Source organism: Paramisgurnus dabryanus, chromosome 2 (genome assembly GCF_030506205.2).
Source record: "Paramisgurnus dabryanus chromosome 2, PD_genome_1.1, whole genome shotgun sequence".
NCBI classification, from domain to species: Eukaryota; Metazoa; Chordata; class Actinopteri; order Cypriniformes; family Cobitidae; genus Paramisgurnus; species Paramisgurnus dabryanus.
The window spans coordinates 42,187,815-42,199,812 of record NC_133338.1 but is presented as its reverse complement, the minus strand read 5'-3'; the positions used below and the strand labels follow the sequence as shown (position 1 = coordinate 42,199,812).

The window sequence follows — 11,998 nt, the reverse complement described above, 5'->3', positions numbered from 1 at the left end:
TGGACATGAGTTTTGAACATTAACAAATTTAAAGTGAAATCAAATAACATTACATCCGACCGCTCACATTTTACTTTTTGTACAAGAATTAGCAAAGTACGGTTTGGTTTGATGTTTGTTAAATTGCAGACATTTAAACGTGAGAATGTCATCTTTAAATAATCTGTGCTGTCTCACTTATGTCCACATAGTGGCAGCATAGTCACATCCTTAACTTTTAATCAACCTTTAAGTTACTTAAAACAGTTCCAAAAAACAAAGAAAACAACTGGCAGTTTCTAAGAAGGTCATTTGGCTAATGTGGTTCAAATATCCTTGAACCATTCCATGTCTATCTTGTTTTCTTCAGAGAGGGTACATCGTAATAATGCTTTTAATGAAAAACATGTTTTTTTTTGTAGGTGATCTAAATTAGATCAATAACTATGGCTAATATCAAAAACTGACATATATTTTAAAAGGATAAATCAAATGATCATTTGTGTAATGAAGCAGGAAACAGAAGCACGAAAAAATGCCATATATAAAAGTCATTGGTGTTTAAAAACGGTTGGTATGAATATTGCTCAAAATGTCTTCCTTTGTGTTCAGCAGAAAAAAAATAATACAGGTTTGTAACAACAGAAGTGTGAGTGAACAATTACAGAATTTTGATTTCTGGGTGAACTATCCCTTTAACCTATAACTGTTGTGCATATTTAACCCAACTATGGGTTAACTGAGTGCAGTAACCACCATAAGATTTCTAATGTGTTTAAAAAAAATTGTTATTTAATTTTAAGGTTAGTTGCGTTCATTTGTTCTGTGTTCCCTCATCTCATCATCATTGTTTCATTTCTAGCAATTGCTTTATTTTGTTAAGACTGAATTTCTGTTAATCATGTGCTTTAATGAATGTTCTTAAATCTCACACTTTTTATAATGCCAGTTTGAGAAAACCTGTATAACCACCATCATTTGTACAAAACTGTTTGGTGATTAAACATATTCAAAGCTATTCAGCAACAGAATCAGAAACGGAAAGTAAAAGTTATCAGTATGAATTAAAACAGTGAAAAGTAACAATTTGAAACATCTGTTAATGTAAAAGTATCTAAGATTCTCCTTTAAGTTTTGTTTTGCTTGTCATCTTCTCGGAAATATTTGGCTTAAACTCAAAACTAAACATTTTTGCAAATCTGCACTACACCTGCTTGGTTGTCCTCTTTAAAACTTGTCTGTCATCCATATATGCCTGAATGCTGCATGGGTTTCTCGTGCTCCTTAAAACTGATTACTCTATACAAATGAGACCTGACTGACGAAACCAAGTGTGTGATGTAAATGTTGACCATTTGTTTCATTTAAAAGAAAACATCACTTGTGAGAAGTTGAAAAGAGAGTGTTTTTATTCTTACTGGAACAGCTGCTGCTTAACTGTTGGCAAACTGCAGTGATCTTTGCTCTGTAGGCAATAGATGGAGCCCATAAATTATTAAAATCTGACTTTTTTCTCCAATTTTTTATTTTAAAGCCCTAGAATATAGTTTAGCTTCTATAATATACGGTAAAGTACAATAAAATATATGATAAGACATACACATTTTATTGATACATTAAAGTCAGATACTTAAAAAATAGCTTTTTATGAACTGATGAGGCATACAATATAAAAGAGGAATATAATAAATAAGTAATCAAATATTATAAGGATCTATGTCTAGATCAATGAGATGAGGTGTCAAAGCAATAAAACAATATAAGAACATAAATAGTGACAGGTCTAAACATGACATATTAAATACTACCAATGAAAGCACACAGAGATTTAAGTAAAGGATGGAAAAAATGGTTAATAATATGTAGGCACAATCAATAATGGCAACCCTTGCACCTTCTCTATCCTCTTTTCTCACTAACTTTAGTTCAACGACATTTGGATTGACCTATAAGGCACTTCTTGCTGAGTCCTTACTTTTGCCTACTCTTTCATTTATATTTTCCAAGTTTTATCTACTACTACAGACCAGTTTCCAGATTGAGACTATGTTTAGTCCTGAGATGAGCTTTTCGTTTAAAGGCTAATTCTGTACTCCTCAATCCAAGATAAGGACTGATTACGAGAACTGGCCCAAAATTACATTCTACTTACTGTACATACATCACCTAGCTAGCACCACCAGAAATCTGTGTGATACATATTTTGAGAAAAAGTCATGCAAATCCAACTACAAATGCTTCTAGTATACAGCACTACCACTATGTACGAGGTTATGTAGATATTTCTTTCATTCTCAAGAGAGTCTACATTTTAGGTACCTTATGACACACATGATTTTCCACCTTACTCCAAAATGCTTCCCATCGCCTCCATTGTGCATTATAAAGCTCTTGACTATATGTCTAACTGATGATTAATTGCATTGCACATTCTTTTGGCCCCTGTTGCTCACTGAATCAAGCGCTTGTCATCTTGTTCTGTTTGGTACGTGCATGATGGTGTATAGCTTCATAGATCAGAAATAAAGGAGGGAGTCTTCATTTTAGGAATTAATTGGCTGGCTGTAGGAACAGTGGCCTTTCCTGTTAAAAGAATCAAACATTCAATAAGTGGTCTTCAATTTGTATTCAATTTCTTGTTAAATGTTTTATTTAAATAATCTATTAATTCACCTGCATATTCCTGTAGAGCACTCATAGTTGTTCTGGCAGAAAGCTCCATGAGGTTTCGTTCCCATGATCCTCCATAATGGGGTCATTCGAGCAGTTCTCTTAGGTGACATTTGAACCTCTTGTTCAGATGTTGAGGGTTTGTCCGGTGGCACAGGACTGCAAGCCAACTGAAATACCACACATACAATCTCAGAAATGAATGTACAAAAGCTGTCACTGGGGCAATACCCTTTCAAAAAGTGCTTTTGTACCTAAACAGTACAAAATTAGTATCTCAAATGCACTGGTACCTAAGGTGCATATCTGTTTTTAAAGGGTTCCATCCGAGTGACAGCTTTTGTACCTGTCTGTCGGTAGTTGAGTTATATACACAAATAACCAATAATAAAACTATAAAAATATATAATTCTGCGAAATTTGTAAATACTTTTTTGCTTACATATGCATTTTTAAAATATCAATAAATTCTTAATGAATCAAGTGTATCTTTATACAGTGTAGTTGTTTCTTTTACATGCTTTCTTTAAGCATATAAATAAAAAGAAAGTGTTTAACATTCCACCTGATATTAAAAAGGAACACAAGCAGAAATATCAAACTGATAGGATCTCAATGTGGTAAAAAAATAATTGTGAGAAATTTAAAGCAGACAAAATTGCAATAATAATAATGAATAATAATAAAATAAAATAAAAAAATATTACCTGCTGGACCAGCACCAAAAATACCAGCCACCAGGCTACAACCGTCCCTCTGTTAAAGAGATTGTGATTCTGCATGTTGTCTAAAAATGTTTCAACAAAACCTGTAAAATGCTGTTAGTGTAAGTTCAGAGCAACACTGCCTACAGAGACGATGCGCTGTCTTATATACTTCCAGCAGCATAATAGACACCTAATGCCTCTCCCTCATGTCTCTCTCTTTCATTTTCTCTCTATCTTTCTGCTGTCTCATAACCAGATGTGACACATGTTTACTTAATGTTTGCGACTGGACAAAGCTGTCCCTTGAGACTTTGCGAGAGAATGCAGCCGGGGCTGTAGAAAGAACGAATGGAATTGGGATAAGATAAAACCAGTCATATTTTGGACATGAGCTTATCAGCATTTTAAGGTACACTGATGAAAGTTCAGTTGTTTATCATTGAGTTTTGAAATGACTTGTTTTAAAAAACAAATCATGTCAATTTTAGACAATTATTTCTAGACAGATCTTAATAATACACTGCTATGCACTGAATTGAACAGTATTTTATTACACATAATTATTTTATTACATTTATTCATTTGGCAGACATTTTTACCCAAAGCTATACATTTCATCACTATGTGCGTTCCCTATGTATCAGACCCATGACCTTTGTGTTGCTAATGCAATGCTGTAACAACTGTACCCAATGCTTTTTTGGGTCCTGATAAGATGTTGAGTGTGCATCAAATTTGACTCATTCTGCATTTTTTTCCTTCATAGTGTTGTTCACAATACATATTTTAAAGCAGCTTCATAAACAATATCGTCTTAGTGAGAAAATCCAAAGCTGACTGGCAAATAAAGGTTTTTAAAAATTGTTTCTTCAAATGTCCTGTTACGTGGTTCTCTTGTCTCCCTTTTATCATAAACCAAAGCGCAGTCCTTGAAAAAGAACAGTGACTGATAAAAGGACCTGCGTGTTTAAAAAATAACTAATAAAGACAAAAAAGTAATGAAAGCAACAGTTTAGTGGCAGCAAACAAAACATGGCAGCGAGTCAGATAGGAGTCGGATCATCGTTTGCTCCAGCTCATCACAAAGGTTTCAAACTGACTCATGTTGTTTACTGGATATGATATTACTTATCCTCACGGGATTTCAGTTCACATAAATGATACGATGTACTATTTCATAAGCCGGTGGCCTTGTGTTAAACATTTTTAGCATGCACACTAAAAACTCCTGGGTCAAAAACAACCCATAATGGGTTATTTTTGACCCAACTCCTGGGTTAAAAAGGGACCAACTAATTTCTGGGTTATTTCAACCCAGAAAAATGGGTTATTCTTTTTGACCCAACTTCTGGGTTAAATACCTGACCCAACTTCTGGGTTAAAATAACCCAAAATTGTAGTTAATATAACCCAACTTCTGGGTCAAAAGAACAACCCGAATATCTGGGTGGAAAAACCCAGAAATTAGTAGATCCTTTTTAACCAAAGGTCAAAGATAACCTAAATTGTGTAACTATGCCTTATTTCAGAAAAGAAAAATTCAGACACTTACCACTTCAAGCAGTTTTAAATTTTTATTGGATTCAATTAAATTCTATATAAAAATGCACACATGGACCTATTTATTTTAGGTCACACTGTAATAACATTAGAAAGGAAAAATAGAATAATAAACAACTCTCAAACATTTGACAACATTCAATAATTGGATTGAACTTGAGGCTTTAAGTCTTCAAACATTGGTTGTGTGCAGCTTGAGATCTCCCAGAGGGGAACGGCTGGGATTGCTGAAGGTATTCCACCAGTGCTGGCCGGTGACTTCTTTATTCGAGGATGCTCGATGCAAAGTTCGTCACAACATGTATGTAGCTTGTCATGTGTGTGGTTTGTAATTTTAAAATATGTGTTCTGCCCATCGAGAGATCCTGTGTGCATCACGTGTCATGTCAAAATAAGTTCCTGCTGCAGACGCGTTTAAAGGGTTTATGATAAAACGGATGCTCACGTTTGCCAGATACTCGCATAATCTCATGCGTAGTAAGAGTTTACTGTTAAGGAAGTGTCTGGCGTGTATTTTAGAAACATGAGCGTCTCTTTTATCATAAACGGTTTTGATGCGTGTGCAGCAGGCACTTATTTTGACAAAACACGTGATGCACACAGGATCTCTCGACACGCAGGACACATATTTTGGAAAAGGGAACCACACACGTGACAATCTGAACACTTATTTTGAATTAGCGCATCCTCTGATGAGCAGTCACGAGCCGCCACTGTATTCCACCATATTTGTTCCAACCTAAAACAGACAGAGACAGAAAGATATAAAGTGAATATTGTGTAGAACGTAAATTGTAAGCAAGATAATAGACTACCAGTTTGTGTTATAATGCTGATACTAACTGTACAAGGAAGCCAAATGAGCTGTGGTTCTTAATTGGTGTCTTCATTTTGAGTGGGTACAAGAAAATGTGGGTTGAGAACCACTGAGTAATAACACTTAACATCTTTAACTTAACTTTTTAGTCAGATTGCTACCCTAGATGGCATCGCCCAAAACTGAAATACAACTGCGAGGAACCTTGAAGTTGTTTTTTAAACCAGGATTCACCCTTTAGCTTCCACATGAAACATGTCCCTTGTATAGCCTTCTTTCACATGAACAGTATAGTTATAGAATTAAGAATATTCTCTCTCAGAGTAGTGCTGAGAAACTGGTCCATTGTACTTACAGACATTTGGTGTATGAACGCTGTCAGGGACTCTTCAGTGGAATGCTGGATAGTCTTCTTCTCAACCCTGTAGATGGCCTGTAAATGATGACAGAATTTTCATTTTTGGGTGAACTATCCCTTTAAGCCCTATTAAATAAAAAGTATTTCAATATTTTACTATGTTCTTACCTTAACTTAGACGAAATAATACATCCTTTTTTTCTATGCATGCAGTTCATCTTTGTACAGCGCGTTATTAATGCATTTAGTCTAGCCCCATTCATTCCTTAGGATCCAAACAGGGGTGAATTTAGAAGCCACCAAGCACTTCCATGTGTTCCCTATTTAAAGACTGTTACATGAGTAGTTACACCAGTAAATCTAGTGGCACTAAATAATTTTTTAAGCTGATAAAAATGAGAACTATATTGTATGGCGGAAGATCACTTAGTTTGCAGCACTTTGACCTCTGGTGCAGTAACATCATCACTCATCACACTGATTTTGAAAAAGATGAGAGAGTTCACAGGAGTGATGTTACTGCACCAGAGGTCAAAGTGCTGCAAACTAAGTGCTCTTCTGCCATACAATATAGTTCTCATTTTTTAATCCGCTTAAAATATCGTCACCTCTTATTTTGTGCCACCATACTCGTGTAAATACTCATGTAACAGTCTTTAAATAGGGAAAACATGGAAGTGTTTTGTTGCTTCTAAATTCATTCCTGTTTGGATCCTAAGGAATGAATGGGGCTAGACTAAATGCTAACACATTCACGACATGCTGTACACGATGTACTGCACGCATTAAAAAGACAGGGATGTATTATTTTGTCTAAGTTGATGTAAAAACATAGTAAAATATTGAAAAACGGTGTAGTTTTCCTTTAAAGAAAAATGTTTAAAATGTTTAGGTATAGAGAGATGATATGAGGGCAATAAGAGTAAAAAGCTCACCTCAAAAATGTCTCTGTCAGCTCAAACAGCCACCACTCAGTTAACTTATCAGTGACAAAGCTGTCCATTTAAAAAGACCTGGAGAAAACATATAGAGGTTAGCAACAATTTGAAGACTTGACCTGCTTCTTTAAATCTCACTACTTCAGCCAGTAGAGCACTGTATAATATTATAAGCATGGTGCAGCTGGTAAACATAACTCAAAGCAACGCAACGGTTGGTTTTGCCGGTTGTTGATGAGTAACAGCTGTGAGTGATCACAACACGCTTAAGCAGCCACATCACAGGATAATAAGTGAACAGTGTCCCAATGTCAATTGAGCTAAAGTCCTTACCAGTGCCCGAACCTGTGTACATGATAAACTGATTCACGACCTCGGGAGCTAGGGAACGAAGAGACAGGGTACAGTATGTGTGTGTACCGGCGGCGCCATTTTGCGTCTGTCTGCGGCGCCGAGCGCCAAGTACATAGTTTTAAATTTACACTTATTTGTCTCAAATTCGTCGTTAATGTATATACAGACTTCACCATGTGCTGTAATGTACATTAAATTTTACATTCATTTACAGAAATGAGCTACTTTCATGAAAATTGGTTGATATTGGATTTTCAGGTGATATCCTAAATTCATTCAGTTTACGGACGCTCTGAGGTAAAGTGTTCAGACTGCAGACTCAGCAACGATTGTATTTAATTATACAGTACAATCATAACATAGTGCTGATATATCTTAATTCCATAATGTCCTTAAACATAACAATATTGCTGGCCATAATCTGAGAAAGTGCGGGATACCTCGAGTGGTCTTATATACGGCGCGGCGCTTCTCGTCCGGTGTTCCCCGTCCGGTGTTCCCCTAACCCCCTTAACGTCGCACGAAGTCATAGCTGCCCTGTACTTATCGTATTTTTACCGGTATTATAACAATGAGATAAGCAACGGGGACATGGACACAGAAAGTTTACGTTACATTGACACTTAAAATACTTGCTTACCTTGAATACACAACGAAGAAGCCCAGGCCAAAACGGATCGAGCTCGCCGCGAACTCCGGTGTCAGTTATTTCAATCGACTGTTGTGAGAAAATTCCAGAACAGCGGGGGGCGGGGCGTTAACCCAGAACATGGGTTAACCTTTGAAAAATAACCCAGAAACCCAAACAACCCAGGAATTGGGTCAAAATATTAGCCCTATAACCCAGAAAATGGTTACTCTCTGAAAAAATAACCCATAATTTTAACCCAACACAAATAACCCAGAATATGGGTTGAAGAAATAACCCAGGAGTTTTTAGAGTGTGCCCACTGTATTAGTAATGAAGGGCTCAAGGCTAAGCTTATCAAGATTAAGCAACTTTCTTCATGTGGCAAAATTGATCACATGAATCTATAGGTTAGGAGTCTCTGTCAAGTGGAACAAATATTTAGTTCATTACACTACATATGCATATTTGCATCCCATAATAAGGACAAACGACATGTCCACTGTTGGGGGTAACGAGTAAAGTAACGCATTACTTTATAAATATACACATTAATATTTTAGTTACTTTTAAAAAAGTAATGCAAGTTACTTTTCAGTTTAATTAGTAATTTAATATAAAAATAAAATAATGTACTGAATTAAACTGAAAATATTAACATAGAATTATGCACTATGTGTGCCTGAGCGGGAACAGTTTGAGTCAGAAACGGAGATGGCAGGCCTGATGGAAACACCTGTAAGGCCTGAAAGAGATCAAGCCTCCGCCAAGTAAGAAAAAGTAATGCAAAAGTAACTTAAAAGTAATGTAAGCATTACTTTGGAAAAGTAACTAAGTAACGCAATTTTTGGGGGAGTAACTTAATATTGTAATGCATTACTTTTAAAAGTAACTTTCCCCAACACTGCACGTGTCATATGCTTTGACATTTCATTGGCCACAGCTGTAAAGCATTTTAATGAGTTATATTTGAGACAAATATAATCTTACTCTTTGAAAATGTATAGACAAAATGGTTGAATGCAGTGTAGGTGGCTCTTTTTATAAAGATAAACATCATTAAATGTGGCGAACAGTGTCAACGACCATCACTATGAAAACAAACAGTGCTATATAGCACCAAAATTGGTTCTTTGCTCGTAATCATAGAAGAACATTTTTTAGTGCCATATACAGGGCTCCTAACTGCCACCAAATGGGGGCATTTTGCCACCAAAATTTGAGATTGTGCCACTGAATTTTACATCCAGTCACACATGTGCGACCAGTAAATTTGACCTTTTTTTTGTGATGTGACACTGAATTTAAAACAGAACATTGTACTTTCTGCATCTATCATCAAAGTATTTATTAGTAATACAGTGGAAATTTGTAGAAATGTGATTATTTGGTTAGCATGTTGATTTACAATGTGTGCCCCTAAATGTTTTGGTTGCGCCCCTAAAATTTTCAGTTGGGGGCCACTGTGATCCTAGTAAAAAAAAGTTAGTCTGGAGCCCTGGCCATATAGCACCTGTGAAGCACCTGTGTTGAACCATATAGGGGCCATAAAGCACAGGTTCTACACAGGTGCTACACTGGTGCTTCAACGGTGCTATATGGCACTAAAAATGGTTCTTCTATGATTACGAGCAAAGAACCACTTTTGATGCTATATAGCCTTTTAGAGTGTTATAGTTTTTAGAGTGTATGTTTCCAGTGTTTAAGACAGGAACATTTCTTTCACTGGAACTTTATGGGCTGGTATCCCAGACAGGGCTTATTCTAGTCCCAGACTAAAATGCGTGTTTGAGCTGCCTTAATTTAAAAACATCTTGCACTGACATATCTTAAAATATATCAGTGCCATTTTTTTGTCACAAGATGCCCGCCAGTATTGTTTTTGTAAAAACTACCTTAATGTCATAATATAACTTAGGCCAAGTTCTGAATTAATCCATACCCTGTCCGGGAAACAGCGCTTTATCAATATCAACTACACAGGCATTCGTCCCATTTGAATATTTGCTTTTGCAACTATTTGTCACCAATGGAAAATCAGCCGTGTGAGGGACAAAAATCTGTTTACATAGATTTAACGATGAGGTTTTTTTTCTTTTTACAAAACAACAGAAAAAATAGATTATGGAGCAATCCTGGAACATTTTATCATTTAAAAAAAGATAACAAATTCCTTCCACCAGGACCCATACGTAAAAACAGTTTAGTAGTTTAACTTCATTAGAAAAAACATGCAAACACTTGCCTTTTTATTTAATATTATTAAATTATTTTATTTGATATTATTCTCTCTGTATAAAGCAAGTGGTGACAATTTATTAAGGGCTTTTCCTTAGTGGTCCAGGGTCATGGGTAGCAATTGCTGGCCCCATTTAGCGTGTTTGTCAGTTTTGGCACTCAATCAAGAGATTACAGCCAAAGTACACCATCCCTCTGGGAAATGAAATCCTTATCTGTTGCCAAAGAGGAGAAAAGGGCTTTAACAGATATATCTAGTCTCAACTTCTTTAGTAGAACAGAGTCTACCTGCACTTGACCCAGTCTCAGATATAAAGATATGTGCAAAAACTGTCTCTTACGTCATTTGTGATGTCGAGGATCGATCACATCAGTATGTTTTTTCTTACTAAATTATAAACTAGGTAGACTGTTGGTAACTAGTCAACGTTTGAAGTGGATTAAAACCTTGTCTTAATTTTTTACATAATACCTGTTCTTTGATTAACTTTTTTGATCCACTTCCAATGTTGACTATGCCAAGAAGGAATTATGAGTGAGAAATTGTGCGTCTGACATGTTTTCTTGTAAATTAGCTTTTTTATATCTGGCTCTTATGTTTAGGTTTATTTTTGATTAGATTTAACTTTAATGGCAATAAAAGTTATTAGTCAGTAACTGAAATGTCTCTTTAGTCTTTTCATAGGCATTGACTGACTTTCACTGCAAAACTGGCAAAAAGCTCCACTTCTGAAAAAAATCCACTTCTTTGGACAAGACAGTAAACTGTTGCAAAATCACTAAAGATCCAACTAGAAACATTGCAGGTCAGAAAAGTCAGAATGTAAAAATGAAGAAACTGAACCACATGCGATCCATGCTACTGCCACATACGGGTTGTATTCAGGTCCAAGTACTTACAAGTGACAAAAGCTTGAATGTGATCCACGGTTGTTTTGCGTGCCGTCGTTCATCTAATTAATCTTTTGTGCACTAACATCGATGTGGCATTTAGCTGATTCTGCCAACAAAGGGATATTTCTGAATGGCCTGAGGTTGGAATAAATCAAATTTGAAGCAAATGTGTATTAGATGAACATATAATACCTACCAAAAGGATTCGGTTCATATCATTATCTAATTTTTGACGGAGGTAGCGTTTGGCGGCTTTTGCATCTGATCTCAAGTGTTTATATATTGCAGACTTTAAAGTCATTTTTAGGCCATGAACAGGGAAAGAACTGTATGGTCACCATACATAGTGGACAACTAACAGTTGTTTTTACATGATAAATACATTAGAAATTCAGTTTAACTTAGCATAAAGCAGAACACAACAAAGCATTTGGTGTGCTAGGGGTGGGCGATATACAGGCCTGAAAAGGATTACCGGTACAGTTAATGGATTTTACAATACCATTGATCCGGTTACATATTCATGAATTCTATTTTTTCAACTTTGTAAAAGCATCACTTATATTCTGCATATGTGTTTGTGTGTTGAATTATTGTTCCATTTCATAAAAAAAGGAGCACAGTTTTGAAGACACAAGGTTTCAGTCTGACAGTGACAATATGCATAATATTTGTAACAAGATGAGTCCACCTATCCACACAGTGGTACTTTAACTAAGGTTTACTACAATGTGATTCCAAAATGTTTCTCACACAGCAATATACTGTAATATCGATTTAATGGCTAGAGAGTGGAAAATACCTTGATATGCTTCTATTGCTTATATTGCTATGACACCCTAGTTCTTATGGACA

The 11,998-nt window shown here is 35.8% G+C and overlaps 1 protein-coding gene and 1 long non-coding RNA gene across 2 annotated transcripts; both read right to left on the bottom strand.

Moving 5' to 3' along the window:
* Positions 1-1,366: 1,366 nt before the first annotated feature.
* On the bottom strand, positions 1,367-3,543 carry leap2 (liver-expressed antimicrobial peptide 2). Its single transcript, XM_065289097.2, has 3 exons — positions 3,357-3,543; positions 2,653-2,819; positions 1,367-2,562 (listed from the first exon to the last, which is right to left on the bottom strand). The coding sequence occupies exons 1-3, from the start codon at positions 3,429-3,431 to the stop codon at positions 2,523-2,525; spliced, it is 282 nt and encodes a 93-aa protein (XP_065145169.1). The 5' UTR covers positions 3,432-3,543; the 3' UTR covers positions 1,367-2,522.
* Positions 3,544-4,917: 1,374 nt separating this feature from the next.
* Positions 4,918-8,298, bottom strand: LOC135778659 (uncharacterized). Its single transcript, XR_010544604.2, has 4 exons — positions 8,024-8,298; positions 7,027-7,104; positions 6,089-6,166; positions 4,918-5,655 (listed from the first exon to the last, which is right to left on the bottom strand). It is a non-coding gene; the product is annotated as an uncharacterized lncRNA (long non-coding RNA).
* Between the last annotated feature and the right edge of the window lie 3,700 nt (positions 8,299-11,998).